Source organism: Odontesthes bonariensis, chromosome 20, assembly GCF_027942865.1.
Source record: "Odontesthes bonariensis isolate fOdoBon6 chromosome 20, fOdoBon6.hap1, whole genome shotgun sequence".
NCBI lineage: Eukaryota > Metazoa > Chordata > Actinopteri > Atheriniformes > Atherinopsidae > Odontesthes > Odontesthes bonariensis.
This window is the reverse complement of record NC_134525.1, coordinates 6,588,149-6,615,803: the sequence shown is the minus strand read 5'-3', so window position 1 is coordinate 6,615,803 and position 27,655 is coordinate 6,588,149. Positions and strand designations below refer to the sequence as shown.

At 39.3% G+C, this 27,655-nt stretch overlaps 1 protein-coding gene across 1 annotated transcript; it reads right to left on the bottom strand.

Annotated features, from left to right (window-relative positions):
- LOC142369958 (cadherin-10-like) lies at positions 1 to 27,315 on the bottom strand. Its single transcript, XM_075452374.1, has 12 exons — positions 27,035 to 27,315; positions 21,697 to 22,035; positions 15,007 to 15,301; positions 12,959 to 13,078; positions 11,974 to 12,141; positions 11,626 to 11,807; positions 10,562 to 10,815; positions 9,551 to 9,687; positions 9,316 to 9,437; positions 8,666 to 8,774; positions 7,659 to 7,910; positions 1 to 1,410 (listed from the first exon to the last, which is right to left on the bottom strand). The coding sequence occupies exons 2-12, from the start codon at positions 21,904 to 21,906 to the stop codon at positions 920 to 922; spliced, it is 2,340 nt and encodes a 779-aa protein (XP_075308489.1). The 5' UTR covers positions 21,907 to 22,035; positions 27,035 to 27,315; the 3' UTR covers positions 1 to 919.
- Positions 27,316 to 27,655: the final 340 nt, after the last annotated feature.

Here is a 27,655-nt window from a genome sequence, read left to right as displayed (position 1 = left end):
ATTTAATGCTCCTAATAGTGGGTGGAACAGTTTCCAACTTGAAACATGATACAAAATTAGCTTTTCTTGTGTATTTCTCACAATGCACCATTAAGCAAGGTCTTTTAAACAAAAAAATTGACAGTTGACTGGAAAAATCTTTTTTCTTTTTTACATTTTATTAATAAAATAAGTATAAAAATATAAATATAAAACAGTATGACTCAGCATTCAAACAACGTGAAATCAGTGTATGACAGTTTTCTACAACATACACTTTCCAATATATGTTACACCTAAATGATGAAATGAATTCAGTTTGACAAATAAACTGCACCAACCATTCACATGAACATTGCTTGTCAAACATAGATAGCAAATAGTATATAGGATGTACCATCATTAAAAACACTTTTTACATTTACAGTATTTAATGGAGTTGGCTGGAAAAGCCGTTTGACTCCTTCCCCACCCAAACCAAGTCAGTACTACTGAACATTGATAGTATACAATACTACTCTCTCTCAGGTTTATTACAAAACACATTTCCACACCATTGTTCACAAAAAGTCCTAAAATTTAAAGGCATCTTTACTGATAATGACCAGAGACAGCAAGACTTTGAGATTTATATCAATGAGAAGAAAAAAAAAATAGCTCAGTTCAAGTCTTAGTTTCCATTTCAGCATCCACATGTGAATTGCAGTGATTTTTGTCTCAGTGTCTGTGCTTGTGCACACACGTGTAAGTGAGTCAAATAGACAACCAGTTAACTAGCGAGCTAGCTAGCAAAGTAGACAAACAGATAGCTTAATAGATAGGTAGGCAGACAGTCGACTAGCTGGCTCGCTAACCAACTAGACAAGTAGCTGTCTTTCTAGCTAGTTAGATAGGCAGACATTAAAAATAGGTTTGAAATAAGAGAGACTAATGGCTTTGTCTAGGTCTCTCTGTCAGGGCTTCTTCCTATGTACATTTCTGCCAATTTTTTGAATTGAGGTCCCCAGTTGCTGAGGTAATCAAAATCCTGGTCCCCCTCAGTGGCAGCAGACTCCAGAGAACTGAGAGATTCTGCCAATGAACCACTGCCCTCATAAGCATATGTGGCCAGGGAGTCATAAGGGGGCGCAGTGGGGTCTGTGTCGTTCTCCTGAAGTCTCCCATTTATGAAGTCTCTCACATCCGTGTTATCCTTAATCGGTGACGTCCTCCGAAAGGGAAACAGCATTTCGGGTATGATGTCCCTGCGCAGCTTGTTAGCATCCATCACCTCTGGGTTGCGCAGTGTGCCGATATCAAAGGCCTGAGTGTCCTCCTCTCCTCCCCCTTCATCGTTGTAACTGACAACGTTGTCTCTGACATCCTCTTTGGAGATGATCAGAGGCTCCTTTTTCCTCTGCCTCCTCAGGGCAGCAAACAGCACCACGATCACTGCAAAAAAAAACACAGTGGGAAAGGCAGAGAGAGAAAGCGCAGCGTAAGACGTGTGCTTCCTAACATGTGTCATGCATTAAGAAGGGAGAGCAAAGGCGCAGAGGGGAGACACATTTGCTACCAGTGACAAATCCCCAACTCTGCCTTAGGCGTTCACCTCCTATTATTAAAGTTTCAGTGGGAAAGCTTTTTGCTTCCATTTTTTCTTGAATGGCACATTCACTTTGTAAAATGCACGGTGGTTTGGAGGATCCCTTTTCATACTCTTTAACAAGCATCCTTATATCTCATCTCAGGGGTAAAAAACAATCACATATTGTGGAAAGAGCACGTTCAGGGTCTACTCAATGTAGATGCGAGTTTTTGAATAAACTCGTGATTTTTTTTCTACTGTTTAGCACAAACACAAATCCTGCCTCAGCTGTAATCCTCTCCCTCTGCTTCCTCTCCTTTTTTTCCCTTCTCACGTCAGGCGAATAAATTCTCTACCTGTCTCCGACCTGGGCGTTAATTGGAAATCTTTCAACGTGGGTCGGAGAGGTTTGGGGATGACTATTAAAAGGATTCAGTTACATTTGTAACTGACCATTGTGTGGTTTAAGACATAGATGAGTATAGTGAGGAGGACCAGATATGGCAAGCTGTTCTAGCTCAGTGCCTGCCTGTCAGAGTCAAACAGAGGTGAATGAGACAGTCTGTCAGAGGGGATAAAGCACGAAAAGCGTCAGATAATGAGCAGATGTCATGATATTTTGCTCAAGAGGGGAGCATGAAGTTTAACCTTCAGTTCGCTTCATATGTTCGTGGAGATCTGCCCATCGCTGGACACAGAATTGTAAATTTGGAATTAAAAGCAGGCAGATGGAGGAAAAGCTTGTCTATTCTAAATTGCTTGTACCAGTACTTTAGTCAGTGAAATAGAACACTAAGCCCCAAAATAATATTGTGGCAGAGGAAAAAAAAAAAATAAAAATAAAAAAAGGGTTAGCCAAAAACATGAAAGAGGTCAGAGTTTTTTCTAAAGAGGAATGAACAGGAGAGCACTCTCACATTCATGAGGGCAGTTTTGTGGATGTACAATTGTTGCTCATTATTGTTTTACATTCAGTAGCATGCAAGGAATTTTACTGTCACGATATTTAGAAAGCCTAAAATGATCCTGCCGAGCATTATGCTTAGCCAAGCAAGCGGACATTCAGCGATGGATGAAAGCCATTACTTATTGAAATGCCCTTGACCATTAGCTCGACACGTTCCTGCCTTTTGCTGGGAAAAAATGATAGGCGCTGTAGCTGTTGCTCCCTGTATGCTATTACATGCTGTATCAGATACTGGGGAGGGTTGAGTTGCTTTGGCATGTTAGAAGGGTACATAAGAAATGTCATATCTGTTTGAGCAAACGCCAGATGTTTGCTTTACTTTGTCTCTTCTTTATCAAATAAAGAATATCTGCTACGCTAATCTGCTACATTAATGCATGCACAGCTGGCCAACACTCAACTCAAAATTCTGGCATACAATTTCTGATGAAACACATTCTATTTCATATCTTTATTTAAGCTCTCATGTATGAATAGCATCATAACATCAAAGCTGTCACTCTAAGCAACACTGTAAGCTCTAAATCTTTCGCAATACATCAGAGTAGATGCTGTAATTATTTTAACCTTTGCTGAGTTATCTCCAAGTTGTAGGTAGAAAAACTCTTCATATTCATCTGTTTCTTTTGTGTTGTCATTGTTGTTCTTGGTTGTTATAGCTTTAGCATCCAAGTATTTCGCCATGCTTTGCTACGTGATTGTTCAGATCTTATAACATCCAAATAATTTCCAGATGTTATGTTTGATGGTGCATGATAAATATTTTAGAGTTGGTCATCAGACAAGCTTTATTTGTGTCCTCGCAAGTGTCCCTTTCTCTGCTAGATCTGAATGGTTCATCCGCTGATAGAGCAGCTGATCTACTGTAGTTCAGACTCTGCTCACTCAGCATGCAGCACTCAAAGTTTCCCCATTACTTTGAAGGCTGCATGCCGTGTGAGCAGAGTCTACACAACTAACTCTAATGTTGGGAAGGAAGTTTTGCCCTGACTCTGCAAGATCTGCAGTAAAACTTTATTCAACCTATTTTTAATACAGTAACACATTTTACTCAACCCACATACTGATGAATTACATCTTTAATGTTAAAATCAGTTGATCTTTACAGGCCTACAAAATACCCTCTTTGAGTCAGCCACCCATTCTAATTAGCTGTTAGCTTGACTCCCTCATAAGAATTTATCCCTAAATTCTCTGAACTTGGAGTGCTCTGACCACTGTGTACTGCCTATAAAAGACTGGCTGATCATAAGTACTTCAAAAAACCTCACTTAAAGTGATACTCCGGAGTAGATTCAACCTGGGGTCATTTGAACCGTGATATCCAGCCAAGTAGCCCACCCGAAGTTTTTTTGATCTTGGCTGAACATCAGCTGAGTTACTGAGTTATCCCGAATAGCTTCGTACAAGGGTTTATGGATCCTGGTCCGTATCTCCAAAATTACCACACTAAAATCACATGCCATGACACCAAACTTCTACAGTAGTACAAATATGGTCTGTACTCACAAAACGATGCATTTGGAAGTTTGAAAATAGTCCAGGAGTTTATTATTATCAACACAAGCCTGATAGCTTCTCTGCTGCTAAAGCTGCGTCAACGTCACTTCTGGGAGCTTCAAAGTAAGATGAGGGTTGATCTACTACTGTAGACAACAAAGCAAGGCTGCTCAATTTCTCCATTATCAAAATAAATTCACAACTCTACAACATAACAATTAATAAAAATTCATGTAGAATATAGCATATACTTTGTTGTCTACAGTAGTAGATCAACCCTCATCTTACTTTGAAGCTCCCAGCTCCCTGAAGTGACGTTGACGCAGCTTTAGCAGCAGAGAAGCTATCAGGCTTGTGTTGATAATAATAAACTCTTGGACTATTTTCAAACTTCCAAATGCATCGTTTGGTGAGTACAGACCATATTTGTACTACTGTAGAAGTTTGGTGTCATGGCATGTGATTTTAGTGTGGTAATTTTGGAGATACTGCCAGGGTCCATTAACCCTTGTACGAAGCTATTCGGGATAACTCAGTAACTCAGCTGATGTTCAGCCAAGATCGAAAAAACTTCGGGTGGGCTACTTGGCTGGATGTCACGGTTCAAATGACCCCAGGTTGAATCTACTTCGAACTATCACTTTAAAGGAAGGGGGGGGGGGAAAGAACAAAATATCCCTTTTAATTTTCAATTTTCTTCATGGAAAAAAAGAGTTGTGGTGTTACATTCCTCCTGATTAACCTTGTGGTGAGGCATTTACGTTAATAACTTGATGTGAGGATTCTTTTATTTGAGAAAATGACTGGATTTTCACATGCTTTCATGTCCAGCGTCCTTCCTGGCAAATCCGCTGGGTGCAAGTTGACGCAACTTCTGTCAGAAATGTTCTTGACACAAACAAATCCTCACAGAGAGCTGCTTTTGAGCTGCAACATGGCGGTAACATGAGGCAGCCGGGACGTGACACAGCCAGACTCGGTCAAATCAAAAGGGGAAAGATCTAGTGTTTGCATAGCTTCCTGTATCATGTACCCTTTGAGGTCCCACCAGCAATGTAACCAAGTATTTAAAATGCTTACATTATATCAAACAGCAATGTTGTGGGAGGTACGGCACATTTTTACATCTTGTTTTGACATGTAGTAAGTGACACACCAATCAGTGGTGAGTGACCATTTTTAAGCTTGATCTGCCATGACCACCCAATCATTTTCACATATAGCTGAGTCAAATTTACATGTGAGCCCCAGGGCCGTTAACGTCATGTTTATGGTGACATACTGTAACATCACAGCGAGATATATGCTGACATGTCATCAGCTTAGAAATTATTCATCATGAGTTAACATGAGGACACAAAGCTTTCAATTTCTGCCAGCGTTTCGGTTGATTTGCACAGACCAGATACTGGAATATACAGAAAGTGCACTGCGCCTCTTTCAAGATATTAACAGATTCTAAATTCCCAGATCATTATCTCAAAAGCAAAACGTTGCTATCACTCAAACAAAAGCCCCGTTCAACTGCAGTGAAACGTGCAAGCGCTTAAAGAAACCATCACCCCGCTGAGCATGTCTAACATAGAAAGGCCAGGGATGGCACAAACCCAGCCATGAGCCAACAGCTTCTGAACATACGGCAACATTTTCCAGTGAATAAAGATGGTGTTGAGAATAGTTGTAAGAAAGAAAGAGATTTGGAATCATCCTAGATTGACTTGTGTTCAATGAAACACTACAGGCAACCACAGGTTTTTAGCTAAAACTGTCGTATGACACGTCTGTTTTTTGTCATTTTTTTTATCATTGATTGATATCATTGACCACTTGGTATCTGCATTGGGAGATAACACTTTATTATGATGACATCTGTTTATCTCCATGCTTAATATTGTGTTAATTATTGTTTTGATACACTGAGATGCCAAGCTGCTGTCAGCCAAAGGTGGAACAACTGACATCATTTTAGGAACATCTTTTATTGATTGCAGGGAGATGGGAGTCAGAGCTGTTAACCGATGTCTTGTTTGTAGTGTTAGACTTTGTAACGACTAAGATGTACCTTTTTTTTCTCCCCCCAATTTCCCCTCAGTACTGTCAGTACTCAGCAGCATGCACTTGAGCAAGCATGTCCATGTTATTGACTTTTGCACCGTGAATTGGCTGCAACATGTCACTTGTGAAAGTAAGACCAGCCCGGAGTGCTAATTTTTCTTTTATTTTTATATGTAATTTGCCCACACAACTTCATAGTAGTATGACAGTTATTATCATTTTTATTATCTTGTGGTCTTCTGCCACAACGTGTTTAGTACAATTATTAAAAGAGTGGCGGGTTCTCAGCACAATCGTGATAGTCTTAGTAATGAATGGGCAGATAACTAAAGATGGGCTTTATATGCACAATATTTGTGTCTGCAAGGTCTGTTTGTCTTAAGATGTGCCAGTATATCTGTTATGTAAAAAAAACGGATCACTTTCTAATTCACGTCCCTGATAACTAGTTCTCCTATCATAATCTATCAACTAACTAATATATATATATCTTTTTTTTCTACATTGTAGGACAAAATAGAAGGCAAGAAAAGAACAGATTGATGTCTTTTGATTATTTGCCAACTTTTTTTCCCCAGTCAGTGCTAAAGCAGAAGCTTACTCGCCTAATCACCAGCACCCCAACCCAAAATGTGTTACCTGACATAGTATTGTGTATGGTTCAGCTAGTTCTGAACCTCAAAGTCTTTCTCTTATTCTTCAGAAATATGGAGAATAACATGACAAAACTAGTTTTAGTACATTACTAGATAGGATGTCATGAAAGAACAAGACTTCTTTAGCGGTTGTGTTAGGACATGCAGCTTCAGTGTTGATCCAGTTCTGCTGTTCTTTTGGTCTGAAATGGTTGAATAGCCCTGGTTTATGACATTTGAGAAATAAAGGAGATAATGTGCCATTAATAAATCCCTTTATCTGGATGAACCATCTTCAAATATTAGCAGCAGTTAAAGTGGGCATGCCTTAATTAGTCATGTCTTTCCTTGCTATTGTTCCAGGATCTTTTATAGTACAGACACTGAGCAGCAAAACGGAAGTATATTAAAGCTGCATTAATTCAAAAATTGGCAATGGGACACCTTTCTACGGGGTTATTCTAAGGATTGGATTTTTTCGTTTCCACTCAAGTATATGACCACTGTGAAGCAATCAAACAATTGAAATTTAATTTCTAGGATTTACCTTTTCACACCTGCCGCTCATGACATCCTCTCAGAAGCTCACTCAACCACCACAGTAGCTCTTTCTGTTGCTCCCCTATCCCCACTCATTGAAAAATGGCAATGACTATTCCTACAGTGTCAATTAAAGATGCCAGAATGTATTAGATATGGTGAGTTCCTTCTTCCTGTTGTGGAAATGTTGATGGTCAGGGAAAGGACCCTCCAAAAGTCCCTGGCTGGGAAAAGATGCTGTGGTTGAAATGTTTATTTGAAGTAGATGCTTTAGATAGAAACTAAGTGGTTACTATGAGCAGCAATTTCTTCTGTGGCTGATCAAAGAAACAAACATCACAAGAATGACAACGGGGTTCAATTATGCATGATCAGATGCATGCCCATACACATACTCCTATATGCGGGGACTTACTGAGGAGAATAATGACACAGAGCAGTATGGCCACCAGAGCCCCAGTTGTGAGACCATCTGAGAAGGGCAGCACCTCAGGGTTACATGACTGCATGTTTCCACGGCTGTCACAAGCACACACACGCACAATCAGTGTGCTGGTGCTGCTCTGAATGGGGTAGTCGTTGTCCGAGATCACTACAGGCAGGAAGTACATGCTCATCTCGCGCCGGCTGAAGCCTCCCCTGCGCGTCAGGATATTGGCAGTGTTATCTGCGGAAAGATACAGATGGGCAAAGCTTGTGATGTGATGGCTCACTTAGCTAAAAGATCTTATATGACAGAATTACAATCTTCGCTGCATTGTGGCAAATGGCCTGTAATCACTTTGCATGACCATTAGCAGTTATTGAGCGATCTAAATGGTGGTTAAAACAAGCACTAATTGCATTGTTGATAACACGTGTTTCCAAGAAAACTTTTTTTTTAAACAGAAAATTAAAGGATATGTTATGGATAAGATGCCCTCTTTATGAAAATGACAATAATAAATCATTTGCAATTTTCCATACTGAGTTTTTATATATATATATATATATATATTATAAATGAATCAACTAATTTTCCCAGTCTCAATCAAGTCTCTATTGTCAACTGCAGTTCCAAAGATGCTTTTACTTTTTAATTCAAACCACTGCTAAAAGTAAGACTATGAATTGGATTAGATTGAACTGTATCTTATTGAACTTGTTTACGTTCTCTGTGAAGTTTCCTGTGTTGACTTTTGCCCTGAATTGGCAAAATATAAATGAACAAATTGAATTCAGTTGAACTGAAAAGAACTTGAGGGCTTAAAAAATACACAGCAATATAACTCAATTGAATGATCATGCAATCTTAATTTCTTTGTGTACTGCATATGTTCTTCTCAGTCCTGTGTTTGCCACACTCTCACCATACAGTTGGCATCACAACATGAAGAATAATTCAACACATGCTGTGTTTGGGGGGGATATGTCAGATCTTACCTTCCTTGTCAACAATGGTGAAATTTGGGTTGGTGGCACTTATACTAAAGACAAACTTGTGTCCAACAAGGGGTTCATCTGTGTCAACAGCACTTATTGTCTGAATCAGCTGCAAAGGAACACAACAAATCATGAGGATAAAAGCATGAGAAAACAATCAAATGCTTGCCATTTGTTTCTTTCTGAGTTGGCGAGTGTGTAAAACATGTGATGTGAAACTGAATTGATCTTCTATTAGTCAGGCTAATTGGATAATTAGACCATATTTGAAATTACTTTGCATTTTATAGCTCAACAGTATAAATAGATTTAAGATGCTAAAAATGAGGTATTACACTCTGCTTGGTGTGTGTTCTCAGAACTTTGCCTCGTAACATTTCATCCAGGCAACATCATCCTGCAGATATATTAGTCGTTTAAATGCTTTATATATCTATGAAGATAATTACTGTGTAAAGCTGTATATCTATAAAACTGCAATCACACTGTCATGTCATCTATTGTGATTCTAACCCATCAACATAATGCATGACAGACTAAGTCAATACCACAGTTTGTTGTCATTAAATCTGACTGTATGTGTAAATTGTTGCTCGTTTAACACATTGTTATTGATATATTTCACAAAGGGGACCATGAATTTCATGCACCTGTCCAGCTTTGACGTTTTCACAGACGAATGTGTCGTAGGACATGGCGAACTCAGGGGCATTGTCATTGACATCCAACACCTTGATGAACACAGGCACCCGGGTTGTCTGACGAGGATTATCTAAAACAAGTAAATGCATAATTAAAATTGTCATGGAGAGAAAGACTTTGGTCAACAACTCCTAATATGTCCACTAAAAACATAACTTCTAAAAATAGATACAATGTAATTACTTATTTCAGTGGCCACCACAGAGATGTTGTGCCATTTGGACATTTCTCTATCCAATGCCTTCAAAGTTGTGATTGTACCATTCACAGAATCAATGTTAAACAGCCTCTCAAGATCTGTGTGTCGATCAATTGAATATCTGCAAGAATAAGACAGGTTACCATTAATAACTTAATACGATTCAATGCAAAGCAAACTTTGTTTATTTCTGCACAGATTTGTTTTCATAGGTAAAAGAAAAGAAAAAAAATGCTTCTATTCATACACAGTACAGCCCCCATTGTTTACAAAAGAAATGTATTCCATCTATTCTTCTCCACTGTCAAAAAGATGATGCGTCTTTCCTTGAGCATGCTCATTTGTCATAGTCGCTTCTTGCGTTCAGCTGAAATTTGAATATGCAATATAAAACGCCATGTGGCACGGACTGAGAGTGGCACAGTTCTGTGTCGGGGACGGGTGGGCACCATATGTGAGGAATGGCGGCTCTGAGCTCTGTGAATCGATACAGCAAATTAGACTCTTTGACTTTGTGCAGAGCCACAGAGGGCTTACATAATTCTGGGAAATAAACAGTGTCTGTATTCACTTCACAGGGCTGCCGCCATTTTCCGCTGGGAAATCACCTGGAGGGACCCATGAATAATATTCTTTTCTTCCCTCTTCCGCACTGACACGTGGCTGGGCTGATGGATTAGATTAAACCGGGTGGGCACATTTTCATCATGGCTCTATAAAATTGATAAGAGGACACTTTGTATATATCGGTTGCTTGTTTTTGTATTGATTTTATAGTAGTTCATTAAAGCTGGGATAACGAGTTTTGAAACGCATTACAGGAATAAAGCATAACACCCTCTTCATTGTTGAGGAAATCTTTGCTTTAAAGGTTTATTGATTTGTAAGTTTACTTTTACTAAGTACTTAATCCCAAGTAAATTAAACTCGGTGTGAAAACACAGAAGGAGCACGATTAAAGGTCTAATAACATCTTGCTGTTTTTCTTAACGTACTTGACTGGCTTGTTTTCAGCATCAGGGTCCCTGGCCGACACCACTCCGACGAAGCTGCCAGCAGCCGTGTCCTCATGCACCTCGATGATGTAAGGGTTCCTGGTGAAAGAAGGGGGCTCATCCACATCCTCTACCGTTACCTTGACCGTGGCGTAGTCTTTGAATTGCAAACCATGGATAAACCTTGCATCTAAGTAGGTGTTTTTCACCTCCACTCTGAACTCGTAGTCCCTCTTACTTTCATAATCCAGTGCCTAGAGATGAAAGAGCATCAGAGGGAAAGCGGTAGACTTCTCCATAAAAACAGTCCGCCTCCAGGATTTTGATATGCAATTTCATTTGTCTGCCTTTATCTTAGTCATTCTTTAAATTCCGAGTTACAAATCCAAGTGAGGAATACTGATCTGAAAGATCTTAGGGGAAAACTAAAAAGACTCCGTTGCAGAAGATTACTTTATAATATTTTATAGGTTTATGGTATCAGATTTTACACTGCAGTTCAAAAATAAATTCTGTCATATCTTTCTTACACGAATAGCTGCTTTCAGGGGGCATTTGTCTGATCTGAAACTATGCTATTCTGTCTTCCTACTTGAAATAAAAGTTCTGTATCATGGTTGGGGTAGAGATGTTATACATTAAGACAAGATCAAAGGAAAGCTCAAGTTTGATTCGAATTGAAATGTGCAAGAAGTGTGGATTTAATCTCAACCAGACCATTTTTTTTCTCAAATTCTTAATATTCAAAGAAAACTGTTAGTTGGAAGGATTAAAGGCAGTAAAGGAAATAGAGGAGATTTTTTTTAATGACATTGTTTTGTGTGTGTGTTTGAATGGTACCTTTGTGAAGCTCTTGAAGACAGAAGGGCTGTTCATTACTGTTATTTCTAAACATATCTCTACAAGAAGTGTGATGTCTCATTGCACAGCCATTATCAGTCAACTACTTGTTACATGAACGCCAACTAAAGTTGCGTTTGATGCTGAGTGCAGACTACAAAGGATTATGCAGACACTCGAAGCGCGCCAAAGAAAAAATGGTGTAGTGGATGAGGATGGTATACCTTTTTGATTATGATGACTCCTTCTTGTGTAGTTTGATCAGTGATGATATTGAATGTATCATGACCACCGACTATGCTGTATTCCATCTCAGCATTACGGCCCATATCTGGATCATCAGCCTTAATTCGGCCAATAGCTCCACCAATCTCTGTTGACTCCACGGCGGTCACACGGAAGGAATCTAATCATGACAGTGAATGAGCGGGATTAATTTCAACATGCCTACCGGTGAGATTGATATAATCTGTACTTGTAAGAGGTTTGTCTTTCACACAGTGGGGACAAATCTTCTTTAGCATCAAAAAGCCTATTACCAATCAAACTTATGGTGACAAATGGCCTCTTACGGTTAGCGAAGCGTGGTGGACTGTCGTTAACATCGGAGAGGGTGATGCTGACTGTTGTGGTCCCTGAAAGCCCACCCATCTGTCCAGCCATGTCTTTAGCCTGGATCACAACTTGGTAGTTTTCTTTCACTTCTCGGTCCATGCCTGGTAGGGCTGTCTTAATGGTGCCTGGAATAAAATAGCATTTCCACCACTTTAACTGGTTCAAAAAAATCTTCTATTTAGGATATTTATTTAACGTCTCACTGAAAATTAGATAAGATCAAGACCTTCATGCCCAACCTTGTCTCCATGAAAATTGCATTCATACTATCTAATGTAGATTGCCAGTTATGATTTGATAATTATTGATCGGATTAAATTTCATTGCATGCAAGTCGTAGCACATGATCGGAGTAGATTGTGTTTTAAGTACTTTCTTTAGTCCTGTCTTTGATGAGGTCCAAGCAAATAAAAATAAGGTTTTCTGTATTTTCTTAAATCAAGCAAAAACTATCATTTGATTTTTGAACGAAGCTAAATATTCAGTTTTGGATTCAGCTGGGTATTTTGTTGGATCAGTCAAGGTTCAGATACCCAAAATTTTACTTTAAAGCTGTATCATGCATGATCTACGATGTAATTCCAAGCTTCTAGAAGTCCGAGATGAAATGAGTGGCAAGGCCTAGTGATTTCTTATGAGACAGGTCATGGACTTTTAGACATTTTAGGATAACAAGCATCACAGACAAAGTTGAAAAATAAGAAAATCTATTTTTTCTTGATAGAAATTTGCAATGTACATATTTTTTTCACTTGAAGGAAAACAACATAATTTTACATTTAGAACACATCTTATTGATGTGTTCTTTAGATGAAACCATGCTGAGTTAATTACGATTAAAGTCACTCAGAATCAAATAAATTCCTTCTCCATGCAGTGCAAGAGATCTGTTTGCATAACATTAAAAGCTCCATCCAAGGATTCCTGTGGAGTTTGTTTTACCATTTTCAGAATCCACAGAGAAATAAGGTTGTCCCAGTAGAATGCTATAAACAAGCTTGGCACTGTTCCCATATGTTTCATCATCAGCATCATTGGCAGTTACTGTGACAACAGACGTACCTGCGAAAGAGAAACATGCAAAGCCAAAGTTAATTGACTGTGATACCGAGCCCGAGTCATGATCAAGAAACTGAGTCAACATATTTTTGTTTACTTTGAATTTGCGGGGTTTGGCTCCAAGCCTCAGAGTGTTTTTCAGCCATGCAACGGACGGCTTTTAAAAGCAGCAGTGCTCTGACATTACTCATGTTTTTAACCAGTAGCCAGTGACTAATCTCTAACTTTCATGTCAAACCTGAGGCTGCTGAAGTAAATCAATTGAGCTGGCCCAAAAAAAACAGCAATGCAGAGGAAGCTGCTGCATAAGGCGAAAATACAAAACAAAAATGATGCTCTTGCAGACTGTGGCTCATTTTTTTTGGCCCTTCAGTGACAGTAGTATATGTTACTGGGTTGTGGTTAATCTGACAGATCAGCCATCTGTCACAGCCACAAAGTAATGTCAATGCATGAAACAGTCTTTGTTTCTTACCAAAGGTTAGATTTGAGGTTTAAATTGGAGGTGTATAGTTTTTTATAGACTTTTACTCAAAGTAAAATAAACATTGAGGAGTTATTTTTTGCCATTTCAGTATATTTCTAATTCTTTTAATCAGTACTGCAGTAGACACATACACTGCCTTTTTTGTTAACAGCTTTGAACCGGCAGCTTGGAAAGTGTTTGATCCCTGAATAAAACACCATCACCTTTGAGAGACACCATCACACGTTCATTACACGTAATGCAGTTATACATAATGCAGATGCTAGTGATAGATGCTTGAAGATGTATCATTTGTGTATGAAAATAGTCAAATTAATAAGCACCCAAGTCTGGAAGAGCTCAGTTCCTCTCAGATATCCTGTCATTGGAATCCCTTCCATATTAAGCTTTATCCAGTCAAGCGATTCATTAACGCCACATTGCAAATACTGTCCTTGGCATTCAGGAGACTTCTGCCGTATCCTGTTTGGGTCTGACTGTCTCCGTGCATGCCAATGAACCCTTGAACATCTGTCCCACTTAGTCCCAGCACTGATAGTATAAAAGGGGGGTGTAGGGGGTTGATTTTTCATGGTTGGATGACTTGATAAAGCAATGTGCTCAGTTTGAACATGTGAGGCACTTTATTAGTCCAGAGATGAGTAGCAGTGACCCTGACCCACCTCTTTATAGAGTCCATGCAGCTGGGGAATCTAAGGACACCGCTTTATGAATTCCAAATTGAGTATTGTTATTGGTCATATAGGCAATTGGGTTTTGATTTACCCTTGATTGCTCCCATGTATTAATTTTGGCTGCATAATTGAAGATTGATTTCAACTTGCATGCATTATTTTCATAAGCTTTGTTTATATTCATGCTAACCGATTTATTTATATTCCTTGAATGGAATGAAGTGAAGTGCAATGAAGCAAACACTTAATAGGAAAGACTATGACAATCTAAACTTTGAATATTTCTACTGCCTATTAAAAATGGCAAATGACAATACGTCGTATGAATAGCCAATGAGCCTGACCAAACAAATTACAAACATCAACATCATAAAACAGCTTCATGAACTGAAGGCTAGCACTATATTGGACCAGTCTGGCTGATAGCACACTGGTGGGCATCTTCTACATTTTACATGTGAAAGTATTTTGCCACTTTCTGTATGTCATTTGTCAGTTATTAAAACACATGAATTATGACAAATGATTTTCCCTATAAGTTTATGTGCTATTTTTTCTTTTTAATGATTATAAAACTGTCAGTGTATAAAAATGTCTAGAGAATGCACTGATGATAGCAAACCACAATATCATTGGACCAAACAAACATTTCACAGCAACAGGATGCAAAAAAAAAAATCAAAGACAACAATGAAACGTAAGAAATGTTGCTACGTTGACAGATAAACCAACCAGCTAAGTTTAAAGATAAAACAAAAGCAGTAACTTACCAACTTCAGACATTTCAGGGACACTGGCAAAATAGATTTCCTTTGCAAATTTTGGCGCATTGTCATTGATGTCATGAATTTTTATGTTGAATTCAGTATCAGGCTCCAGCTCTGTGTTGCTCCTCCTGTCCAGAACCTTGGCATGGAGTGTATACATTGCTTTCTCCTCCCTGTCCAGCCTCTTGGTGGCGTGGATATCCCCGGATTTCTCATCAATCAGAAACAGGGTGCCTGCCCCATCTCCAGTCAGGACGTACTTTACGTTGCCATCATCTTTGTCCATGTTGGAGTGCAGCTGAAAGTTAGAGAGACTCATCAAACACAAGAAAATAGAGCATATTGTCAGGCCTATTTAGATTCTATTGTGTTGTATTGGGCTTTGTCATGCTCTTAACTGTCATGTACTGACTAAACAAACAGCTCCAGCCCTCAGTCACACATTCATTCTGTGTAACCAATGACAACTCTAGAGAATCATTTAAGAATAAATTATCTTTGTAAGAAATAAATTATCCGAATATTTACCAGCAGAAATTGCCTTTGAACACACACAATAAAAATAACCTTACCGCAAAAATCAATTCTGCTTGCAAAACCAACAGAGCACTACTTCAAAAAGAATTTATTTCAAGAATTATTGGATCCCTGGTTTAGCTTTTTTCTTTTGTCCAGGTTGTCAGTTTTGTATCTTTATCTCTCTTATCTCTTCCTCTTTGAATTGCATCTAAAATTGATTTACAGATATCCACATTTCCACTAAAGTCTAAATATATAGTATAAGTGAAATAATGATGTAAACCCACTGAGGAAACCGCCTTAGTACGGAAGAGTGCTTCTGCAGCCATAGAGTCAAATGTTACATAGTCTATTACTCCAAGTGAAATTAGTGTTAGATTTTTCTTCCAGACTGTGCCTTTGAAAAATGATGAAAACCTGACCTACAGCAACAATTGCTAAAATTAGTCACCTCTGACCTATCCATCACCTTGAAGAGCCTTAAAGTGTCACAAAGGAGTAATGGCGGCATACTGTGACAGACACTTGATTCAAGCTCATTACTGCACTGGATCTGTCAGCAGATATATTTAGAGCACTATCTCATGGGTTCACATTTTAAATGACAAGAAGTTAGGGACGCAGACTGTACCTTGGTACCTTATTAATATTAATGCCCGCATGCTGTGAGGGAAGTAATTATTTTCCCTGCATTTGGAAGAGCGATGTCAACAGTAAAGCTTCGGATGGGAATCAGAAATGCATTACCAGAGAGGTAGCTATTCTAAGGAAGAATTAAAAAACAGGGACACACATGGAAATGAGAGCCTGTGAAGTTCAGATGAGCAGAATACATGGTATTTGGCATTGCATTTGAAAACATTTTCATGCAGATGTACTCCATTATACAAAGTCTACGAAAGAGGGATATCAGTTGGCTTGAATGTTCACTATCCATTGTTAGTGAATTTCAATTCCCCCTGAGCTGTGTCCTACTGAACCGAGGATTTAAGGCGTGCTATGGATGTTAAGGCTCTTACTGCTATTGACAATGAATGATGGGATAGTTTTGGCAAGCAGGACAGTGTTTGTATGAACTTTTGCATTTAAATGGGCTTAATATCTGGGATATATTCAGTTTTCCCATTAAAATTTGTAGAATTGTTCCATGGTCACCTTTTTAGCTACGATGAAACTTATTGTTTATGTAGCACATGTTGTCTGTAAGAGGTCAGCTCACCATGCAAGACTGAACTCCTTTGTGGCATAAGAGGAACATATTTTATTTCTGCTATTTGGAACTGCTCATGCACACGTCTGTGCTTACACTGATAATTAGGCCAATGCCATTTCAGACAATTACCCTTTTTCTCTCTCTCTCTCTCTCTCTTCTCTAAAGCTTTTGATTGTATTCTCACCTAGTTTTAATCTGATCATTACCATATTTCCCAATCTTGGCTGTTAATCCTGTAAAAAGGAATCTGAGAAGCAAAACCAACAAACAAGAAGCCATCAAAGGGAGCTATACCTATGCAGTCAAGCTGCATGCAAGATAATAGGAATTTTACACTCTTTGCAGAACCTTGTATTTCACATATTCACCTTAGTCTTGATAGAAGCCTGCAGCCTTTACCTCATGCACCAATTATTGGATGTCTACATACCATTGGCTCTTTAATCATATGGGTAAAAAACTAATCTCCCCATGCCATATAGATTTGTGACTGAGTGGTGGAGCAAATGAGGAACGATTGTGCATAAGTAAACAATGATAGTTAGAGATTACATGCAGTCTAAAAATAATGGGGATCAGTGAGGCGCTCTCCTGGGATATCTCACATAAATTATTAAAGTTTAATGCATTTCATGTCATTTGATTTCTGAAAATGTAGAGGTCGAGATGCTGTTTTATTGACATGTTCCAGGAGTGATTTTGTTGTGTTAAACTCTATCTAGGATGTGGCATGAGTATAGAATATGTACTACAGATTTGACAAAAAAAAAAAAAAGGAAAAAAGTAATTGATACATTTGAGAAAGTGTGGCATAAATTGTTTCCACACAGCCCTTACAAAATCAAATGTTAGCACTACCACAGTATATTTACAGAGACTTAGTGGCTCTCCTTTCAAGACCTTGCAGCACAAACACAGCCTTTTCTAGTCCTTACAACAGAAGCACAGAAGAGAGCCTTGATGAGTTAAATCGCCTTGCACAAACACTGAGGAATTGTCGGTAAGCAGCAAAATCATTGGCAATTCTTGTCAGGTCTCTGGTAGGCATTGCTTGGTGCTGCGAAGAGGAGATAGCGAAATAGAGTGCAGAACGGATACAGAATAATTACTCTTTCTCCCCCTCTCCTTGCCTCTTTTAAGACCTAGGCTGCAATTCTTTACAACTGGAGCCCTGTACTATAATGTGAAATGTGCAGGTTAAAGTTTCAGCTTACAGTATCTCTAATGTGCTTTATATTTCCCATTACTTACACAAAATTTATGCAGAGACGGATCGAACAAGGCCTTGCAAATTCCCAAGGCTTTTTATTGTCCAAATATTAGCACAACAAAGTCAGCTACCTTGAATATTTTAATTTTGGGAAACGCATTTTGTTTACAAGGCACAGCACAATGCAGTGTACCAAGAATTTAATAGGATTTAGTTCACTTCAAACACACCACTCCAGTGCAAGTTTGCGGTTGTATTGCTCAGCATTGCAAGTGTTCACACTTCACAGCCCTGCTTAAGAAGTAGGGCACCACAGCTGCAGACAGTGAGTGCTCACACTCACTAATGGCCCCGTGAAAGTCAGTTAAAATGAGATTTGGGGATTTTTACAATCATTCTGTTCACTTTTATAGAACATGCGTGAGTCACAAGATGTGTTTTTGTTTTCAATAATGTGGGCAGTTGCTCCTGATCCCATTAAGTGCTCAAAATATTAGAAACTTTCTTTCTAATTATTTGTCTCCATCATTTTGCAAAGTAAAGTCAGCACTGTTCAGTATGCTAAGCCTCAAAGCAGCATGTCTTTTGAACATGGTGATAAGCATATGAGCCGCAGTTATTAGAGAGCAGTAAATGTACTGCTTTTTTTCTGTCAGGCAAAAAGGCTTTACAAGAGTGTGACTGTTCTTTACATCAAATTCCATTGCCATAATCAAGAAATCAACCTCTAATGACAGTTAGTGAGTGCATGCGGGCTGATTGGAGAGCTTTGATTCAATGTGAAATAAACAAGGTTTCCAACAGTGCACTGGAAAAGGCCATTAAGTGATCTTTATGTGGAAGACCATCAAGGCTATGATGGCTTTGTGCTGGGCATGAGTCTTTCTGCTTCCTCTGTTTTCTTTCGATCTTTCTTTCATGCTGCATGCCCTCCTTTTGTTCTTCTGTACAATCTTTTTTTTTCTCCGTACTTCAGTGTTGTTTATGAATATGTAATTATACAATTTATGTAATGTATCATTCATATTAACACCATATAATTGCTGTATAATTCTGGGTTCAGAGAACACTTGGCAGTGTTGCATGAAATACCACTGAAAAGAATCATGCAAACACTTAGCAGTTCATCATTTCACAGCTCAGCTCATTGATTGGTTGACTTATTGTTTCAAGTCTACTTGTTTTCCATCAAGACATCGCTCAAAGTTCCCACAGAAGTACCATAGAAGTGGCTTTTGCTTCCCCTTTTTGCCATATATGTACTGTCAAATGGAGGCTAATGAGACCATTACCATCCTGAAAATGCCAGTCTGATGTGATTGCTTAGCCATGCAGGCCTGAATAGGCCCTTCCCACTTTATGCAAAGCATCACTTTTTCTAATAATCGTGGTAACCTTACCGCCACAACTTGGTTTGTTACTAGGAATGCCAATATTTAGCGTGTTGACAGCAACCGGCCTGTCAGCAAATAGGATAATGACAACCAATTGCTGTTGGTTAAAATGACTTTCAAAAAAGTACTTGCCAACTGATTTGGTGAAACATTGGACTATCACCATTCCAAGCAAATTTCATCCAGTCAAATCGGTCACTGAACACGAGCTGTATTTGGCTTTAGCTACTAAGGACTGTAATTATATATATTTTCAAGCCTGACGAGATGAATTTTGTGTTATTGTGGTTTATGCATAGAAGGAGGGATCCTTTAGAGGGATCAGAAAATGTAGGCAAGGGCCAAAATTGGAATACATTAAGAATACCATCAGCCCAACTTACCCACAAATTCTATTGAGCCTGGTACATCTATGATAAGACATCTCATATATCAACACTTAAATACTATTTTTAATTTCCTGCAGACACTAGATTTGCTTTTTATTCACAAATTTATCCTTCAACTTGTTCTATCTTTCTCTTTGTCACCACCACTGATGCTAAAACTCCAAAATTAAACTGATAAAATGTGTGATGCGCATCGCCACAGCTTCGTCTGTAAAGCAAAATAGTAGCACGTGCCTGTCCTATTTCCCCCCCACCAGTAATAAATTACTGCCTCGTGTTTCTCTGACAGTTTAATAGTGAATGATATTGGACACAGGAAGCATGTGGAGCTGGTGAATGTGATTGCTGTCATGCCAAAGAAGTTGGGTGCCAAGAAGCATCAAAGAGTCAAGAAAAAAAGACACATCTCACCAGTCACTGACGTGTCACCACATGGCCCCATTTATACTTAGCACTTGCTTTGCTGCTACATCACATAACGCAAGAGGTGAATTTTACTGGCCCTTTTGAATGATATATTTTTTCCTTCTCCATCTCTCACTTTTCCATTTATTGTTTGGTGTTCCTTTTTCTTCAACCACATCAGAATGATGGTTTTTGATAAAGAAGTTGTCATATTCCCTTACTCAACCGAACATGAGGCACTTGTTTACTCCAGAGAGTGAGGTGTGTGATGAAAGCGAGCTTCCTCTGAGAAAATTGGCTGTCGACAGTCACCTCATTTCCCTTCGAGTTGATAACTGTAGCGTTCCACATCACACCTGTCTTTACAGTGCTAGCCCGGGTGAGCTGACAGGAACCTCTCTGATCTGGGCTGAGTTGCATTGCACCCAATCTCTCGAAGAGAAGAGTATGTTACAGGAACTTTAGTTTTTAAATTTGGTCTCAAAAACACTCCCTTGTTCTGACTGTGACTTTGTATAGGTTACTAAATGTATACCTATCTTTGCATTTGTGGTTTTACCTCGAAATCCCACCTGCATGGGACATCTCTTTAAACAAACTCCTACGCATCCAGAGAAATACATGTTCCTACCTACTAAATGTTCAGTCTGGAGGGCATTATCAAAGCTTTGGGAAGATTTTTGATTTAATGACGTGTTGCATTTGCCATAAAACTCACTAAGGAGTTATTTTGAGAAGTCTATCTATTCTTGAACCTTGTGTAGAAAAGACCTGCTTACTGTTAGTTTTGCCCCTGTAGCTCATTACTCTCATTACACTTTTCAGTATCTGAAAGCGATGTCCTTAGAGAGATGAAAGATGCATCTGGACCTTCAGCTGATCCATCTACTGTTGGCCCAAGCCTCATCAGAAATGGGCTCCATGGAAGGGTGGCTGTCAAGAAGCCGTTCTTAAGGAAGGGAAACAGGGAGAAAAGGCTGAGCTGTGCCAAAGGACACAAGAAGTGGACTGAAAATCAGTGGCAGCAGGTCTGATGGAGGGATGAATCCTCCCCAGAGCCCGGACCTCAACATTACTGAAGCAGTGTGGGATCATGTTGGCAGAGAACGGAACAAAAGGCAGCCGACATCCAAAGAAGAGCTTTGGGATGTCCTTCAAGAAGCCTGGAGAACTATTCCTGAAAGCATGGTCAATGTGGGTCCAGGCTGACTGAAAGACATAAAGGTGGTAGAAAAAAAAAGCCTTCATTTGTATAATTCTATATGTTTCAATAAATTGCTGAATCTGTTTCCATTTTCTGGGCAATATATGAATTAGGGTTGGTCCAAGACATTTGCACAAAATTTTAATTATTAATTTTCCCTGTGGATTAAGAGAACTCTAGAAAGCAGACGAGACAGCAATTGTTTGCAGTCATGTGTATCTGATAGCTCTTGTTGACTGCTTCTGTAATGGCCAGATTTCTGGCAGTCCATCCATCTCTAGCCAATGACATCAAATACTCCGTCAACCAGCTAAACCCTCCATAATTACTTCTGCAGACATTTTGTTTCAGCAACTTACCTTGCCGACATATTGATGGTCATTCCCTGTGTACTCCTCAAGCAGAAAGAATTGATTCCACATCCATCCACGTTTGGAACGCTGAAGAACCTTCCCATCACTCTCTGGCATCCCAAACAGATTCCCAATATTCCCAGGTGTGAAAGGAAGGGCATCACTGGGCCACAGGAAAGAGAGCATCAGAAGGAGCAGGACCTGATTGGTTATCATGGTACCCAATCGGATCGGAAACGCCCGGAATGACGTCTGAGTTATGGAGATAAGCTTCTGAGAGGTTGAACACTGGAAGGTGGTGTCATCACAAGAGACATTGTAGTCCTTTATTAATGTCCTTTAGATCTGTTTGAAGAGAGGACATAACTACTGTTAAGAGGAGCATCATGATACTTCATGTATCTCTTAAAAGCATAGTGTGGTTGAAAAATCACTGAAATAGCATGCAGATTACAACGTTGCTATGCTTGTATACACAGACGCTTTGGGCAAATATACTCTATGCTGTGTCACTCTTGGTTTGTGTTTTATGAGGGCAGCAAAGAGAAGTAAACAGTCAACAAAGAGGAAAACATTCCACACGCGTTTTGAATTGGAAGATAAGCATAACAGTCTTTCATTTGATGGCCAGAGCTTGCCTAAGAAAATTAATTGCAAAGTTAGATTGAAATGTATTGTTTCATAAAGCAAAAAAATATTAAAGCCAACTATTCAAAGCCATTTAGAAGAATGTTTAGGTATAATGCATGTTTCTTATTTTGAAATGAGAATATAATAAGAAAGGATGTCAAACAAATGCTCTGAAAACATTCTCAATGTAGTGAATATCCAGTTTTAATTAACTTCAATCACTTGTGTCTTGTTTTGTATTAAAATTGCGTTGTGTTTTGTCTTTGGTGCTTCCTTTTTTTTTTCTTTTCCAAGAGGCGGTTATCTGTCTACAACCTTTTTATTTGTGCTTCTTTGTCATACCTATCTTTTCCTTTTATTACTGAGTTTGTCATCAAATCATATCATTTCAGTTGGAGTTATTCTACGCTAGGTTCCTGGTATATGTTCTACTGCAAATGTCCACTTTTTACAGGCCAGTCATTTTTTTTTAGTACGCATGCATAATTAGCGTGAGCAGCACTTCACTAATTATTAGTTGCATTAGGCCATGGATGTGCTTCAAAGCCACTGAGCATGTTTGAATAGCTTAATACATGTGTCTGTGGGAGCAGAGTGCTTCTGACATGAGGAAGAGACACTACCCAAACACTCTCCTTACAAACACAGTTGTTATTTTTACGTCCTGCTTCACACTCTGCCACAGTGTGCAGCTATAGAACCACCTCCACTAACATGTGAAAATTGATTGTATTGCTAAAGGGAGTTGTTTTTTGTCCATTCAACACACCTTTTCACACTTCCACACAATTTTTAGCCGCAGTTAATTCTTGCATCCATTACAGATGGATGATTTCATTGATTTTTTTCACATTAGCTATTTTGTGATATCGGCAGTCTTCTTCCAGTAGTTCACCAGGGCAGAGTCCCCAGCAGGACCCTGATAGGTCATTTTGGTGTGCATACATAATTTATGGTCTTTTGGAAGTTAATCCTAATAAATCTTTTCACTCTTTCTAAAAGAACCCATTTAGTAGGTTTCCTATATAAAGGCTAGAGTACGAGAGTTGTCCTGACAACCATTCGCTGTTTAGGGAACCTGTTTAGGCAACCTCAGGGAATGCTGTATTTAAGGCACACGTGAGTCAATTCCTCTCCTTTTGTTCAGAGTTTTTAAATGAAGTCTGTTGTGTCAGTGGAGTAAGTCGTATGAACAAAGGATCTGCTACAGTCTATGAACAAATTAGTATTATTGTTCAACTGATGGAAGCAAAGTGCCAAATATAAATGAATGTAATCCTTTGAATAGAAAAACACAACATATAGCTAATGAGCTCTCGGTGTAGAACATGACTCGTTCCATTTATTTTTTGTAACTCGAGCAGGTAAACTTAATTCAATATGTTCAGTCAGCAGTATTTTTATGATGGAATACGTGTCGATGCCATAGCAGTGGCAGCATGTTAGAATCACCCAGAACCCTCCAAGAATCGATGACATTATTGAACCCTGACTGTGTGCAAATCATGAGCAAAATATAAACCGTGTTTTACATCAGTGATTAGTGCAATGTTTTTCTTGCTTATTTTCTTGTATGAAATGTGACATAAGTGTGACACATGCATTACCGAAATCAGGAAGCGCCGCCTTGCAATTAATCTGTTCTGATGCCTGTGATTGCATTTTCTAATTATCATTCCAGCCTGTCCTTGAGTCTTAATAGCATTCTGGATATTAATCTTTGATGGGGTGCGCTTATTAAGCATTAGGCCAATGTTTCTTCGCAGAATTCTTCCAAACACTCCATTAAAGGATGAATGAGCGCACTGAACTCATGCCAGATCCTATAGACTCTAGCTGAATTATCTCAATTTATTCAGGCTATTAAGTGGCATATATTAAAAAAAAAGTTGTGTATGATTAGATTAACTTGTAGGCAGCGTATATGGCTTGGCAGTAAAACACAAGGATACGATGGAACCAAATTGTTAAATTTGCTTTTAAGGGTTGTCCAGAGGAGTTATTCTTAATCTTGGCAAATACGCAATCTGAGTGGCAACAGCTCTTCTGTGCTCCATTTCTCTAATCTGCAAATTATACATTCTTGTTTTGCTGAATAAGAATATATTTGATCAGATATGAACGAGCTGCTCATCAGAATATGCTTCCAAGAAAAGCACAGCTTTGCACAGTCGCCTGTATGAATTTTCATGCACATGCGTCTTAAAACTGAACATGCGAGCTCCCCTAAAACCCAAAACTGAGCTGTGCAACTAAGCACTTTTGTGGATTTTCAGAATTTAGGAGGAAAAAAAATGATTGGCACAAAAGAAGTCCGGCTGGTAAACCACCTTTGGAGGTCTAACAAGCATAGTAAATTGACAATTCTCTACACAGGGAAAACTGTTAAAGCTATAAATTGACTTTGGAAATAAACTGACTTTTGATTCTCTATCTTGCTACAAACCATAGCTCTTTAACTGCTAATGCAATTAATACATTTGGTGATGCTTTATCATGTTTTGATAAAAGTAATCAAATCCACAGTGAAATACTTTTGGTGGGATCTAATGTATAAAAATAAAAGCAACAAAGAAGAACTTAACAAAAAAATTCAAGCTCTTACTGGTTATTCACGAAGAAAAGCATTTCTTTCTGTACATATTTAATTATACTGCATGTAATAATAAAGTTAAAGTCAGTATATTAGCAGGTACATTCATTCACAGATGCATCGTTACATAAAGCTTCGACGACATAATTAAGCATCAGCTATCCAAATCCTCCTACCTTTCACACAAATATTTATCCAGTTTGAAACTGCTGGCTTTAAAACCCAATTTAAATTGTAGTCCAAGGTTTTGGGATCAAATAATTCAACAAGTTGGGAAGGATGGGACATGAAGGTGAAATGGTCATCAGGTTGGTGTCAGGATTACTGTTGGTTGTCTTTTTATTATTAGTTGGTCCAGTTTGCAATATTTTTGTCACGACAAATAGAAGAAAAGAAGAGAGAATAAAGGAGGAAAAAAACTAAATTAAACTCCCTGAGGTGTTATTTGATTGGCAGTTTGAGTGGCTCCAGTGATTGCTTGCTGGTATTGACAGACCTGTACGGACAGGGTATAAATCTAGCATGAGGGGCGTTGATGCACTAAGACGCAGCACCTGTGCAAGCATCCACTTGGTGGAGCCCTAGACCTTCCTAAATCGGCCTTTGGTGGCTGCAGTCTTTGGCAAACCTCAGCAAGCTTTACTCATGTTTTAAAATCCTCAAAGCAATTTAGTGATACAGTGCACACTTGCCCGTTGGAAAGCTACTGAGGGTTGGAGGAACTTTCTTCTAAAGGGTATGCTGACGGTAACAGGGTGACATATAATCCAACCTATTTGTTGTTTGAAAAAAGACGCGCAGTTTGTGTTTTTATGCCTGCCGTTAGGGGTATGCATTTCAGAAGCGCAATTGTGAAGTCTGTCCAGAAATTGGACGAAAAGGAAAGGACACTCTGGCAGAAGACATGAAAATACTGTAATGCAAATATGTTGCTTCTCACACACTGTTTTCTCTCGTCTCTGTTTTCTCACTTTTATATTTTTCAAACAAATATTCATGTCTAAACCTTTAAACCTGCTCTGCTGGAGCCAATTGGCTGTGTGGGAGAACAGATTTCCACCTCGTTTCATTTCGAAGCTGAAAGGTCACTCCACATCAGACAATAATTCAAGAAGCCTGTTAATGGCTAATTTGTACTAAACAATAATGGCGTTGCATTGATGCCCTGGAGCGTGCCACTAAACCCCGATATATCACTTTGGCGCCTTCAAAGCTGCCTGTGAGGAGGCAGCTCGCAGAGGACTAGGCGGGCGAGAAAAAGCAAGAAATGGGGAGTCGAGGCTGGATTAAGTCCGTACATAGACTACAACACTGTTGGCTGCTCCGGTTGCTCGAACACCATGATAAACACCTTGAAGCGTTTTTAGAGATATGAATGGTACAACGCCTCTCCATCAAATCTGCCCATAGCACACACCTCAGAAACGATTCACAGCCTCTCAGCAGACGGCCACATACAAACGCAGCTTGGTTTAGAGGCTCAAAAATATGCTCACACACTCAGATGCCCACACTTGCAGAAAGTCATATATGTCGCACATGTGCGCCTAAACAGGTTTGTGCGCCTGCCATCCACTTGTGCATGCACACAAGCCTTTGGAGGCATCGTTGGTGCACAGGATTTTAGCAGCCGGATGGTGCTGAAGTGACAAAGTTAATACAAGTCTACAGTTTGATCCGAAGCAAGAGCACCCACCTTAAAGTTACATTTATGCTGTCAGACAGGTGTCATAAAATTGGACTGAAATTAATTTAATGAGAGTTTGTTTTCTTTAAGCATTATCAGGGAGTATTTAGTTCAATTTGTCAAAAGTCAGATGATTGAAACCCTCTGAAGTACTGCTCTGTGGAGTTTCTGTCCATGTCGAGCACACCCTACATACACAGAAACCAGAAAATTGAAGCACAAATTGAATCATTTTCAGGTTCAGTCAACACGGCTGTTTTTTTTGTTTTTTTTAGCTTATTTGAAGTTTCAACACTCATTTCTATGAGAGATCATCACTGCTCCATTAGTGTGGCTTTGTCACAGTGCAAGGAGCAGATCATCCCCAGGAGTCTGGAGGCAGTAAAAAAAAAATAAAGACTCACCCCGAAACAGTAATCAGAAAAAGCCCATACCTTTGGTTTTCACAGCTTAGCATCCATCTGTGTCACTGAGTGCACAGTACTGTGTTCCGACTCCTTTGCAGTGCTTAGCGGCGGAGAATATGACTCCTCACGGCAGTGCTTACATTCCAGGACTGACAACAGCACAGCTGGTGCGAATGTGTATGGGTCTCTGTGCGTGAGTGTGTGTGGATGGGAGAGAGTCTCACGCTTGTTTCCCTCCCTCGCACTGTTTCTCCTCCCTGCTCTCTTGCTCCTCTCCCCTTTCCTCCTCTGCACTTTCTTTCTCTCATCTCCTCTCACTCCCTCTGTGTCTCTTTTCCTCTGTCTCCTCCTCCTTCTCTGTCCCCTCCTCTCCGTCTTTCTCCAGCAGTGTATCACTTCTGGCGGTGGATGTCACCGAGGCTGAGGCTGAGGCGACTCTGCCCCTGATTGGCTGCCATTCAGACGTTACAGATAAAGGAAAGAGGGGGAGAAGAGGGAGGAGAAGACGTGGGGAAGGGAGAAAATAGTGCCCTTACATCCCAGTGTGCATCAGTTGAGTGTGGAATAGAGAAACAGGGGAGGTTAGAGGCTGAAGAAGAGGGTGGACTCTGCGAATGCACTCTGAAAGTGCTTGCTGATGGATCGACT

Bases quoted from the DNA above. Each gene is read 5' to 3' on its own strand.
- LOC142369958 (XM_075452374.1), bottom strand. From the start codon at position 21,906: ATGATAACCAATCAGGTCCTGCTCCTTCTGATGCTCTCTTTCCTGTGG. The intron at 9,688-10,561 runs GTACGTTAAGAA...TTATTCTTGCAG, and splicing joins GCTGAAAACAAGCCAGTCAA to ATATTCAATTGATCGACACA. The intron at 7,911-8,665 runs GTAAGATCTGAC...ATCTTTCCGCAG, and splicing joins CACCATTGTTGACAAGGAAG to ATAACACTGCCAATATCCTG.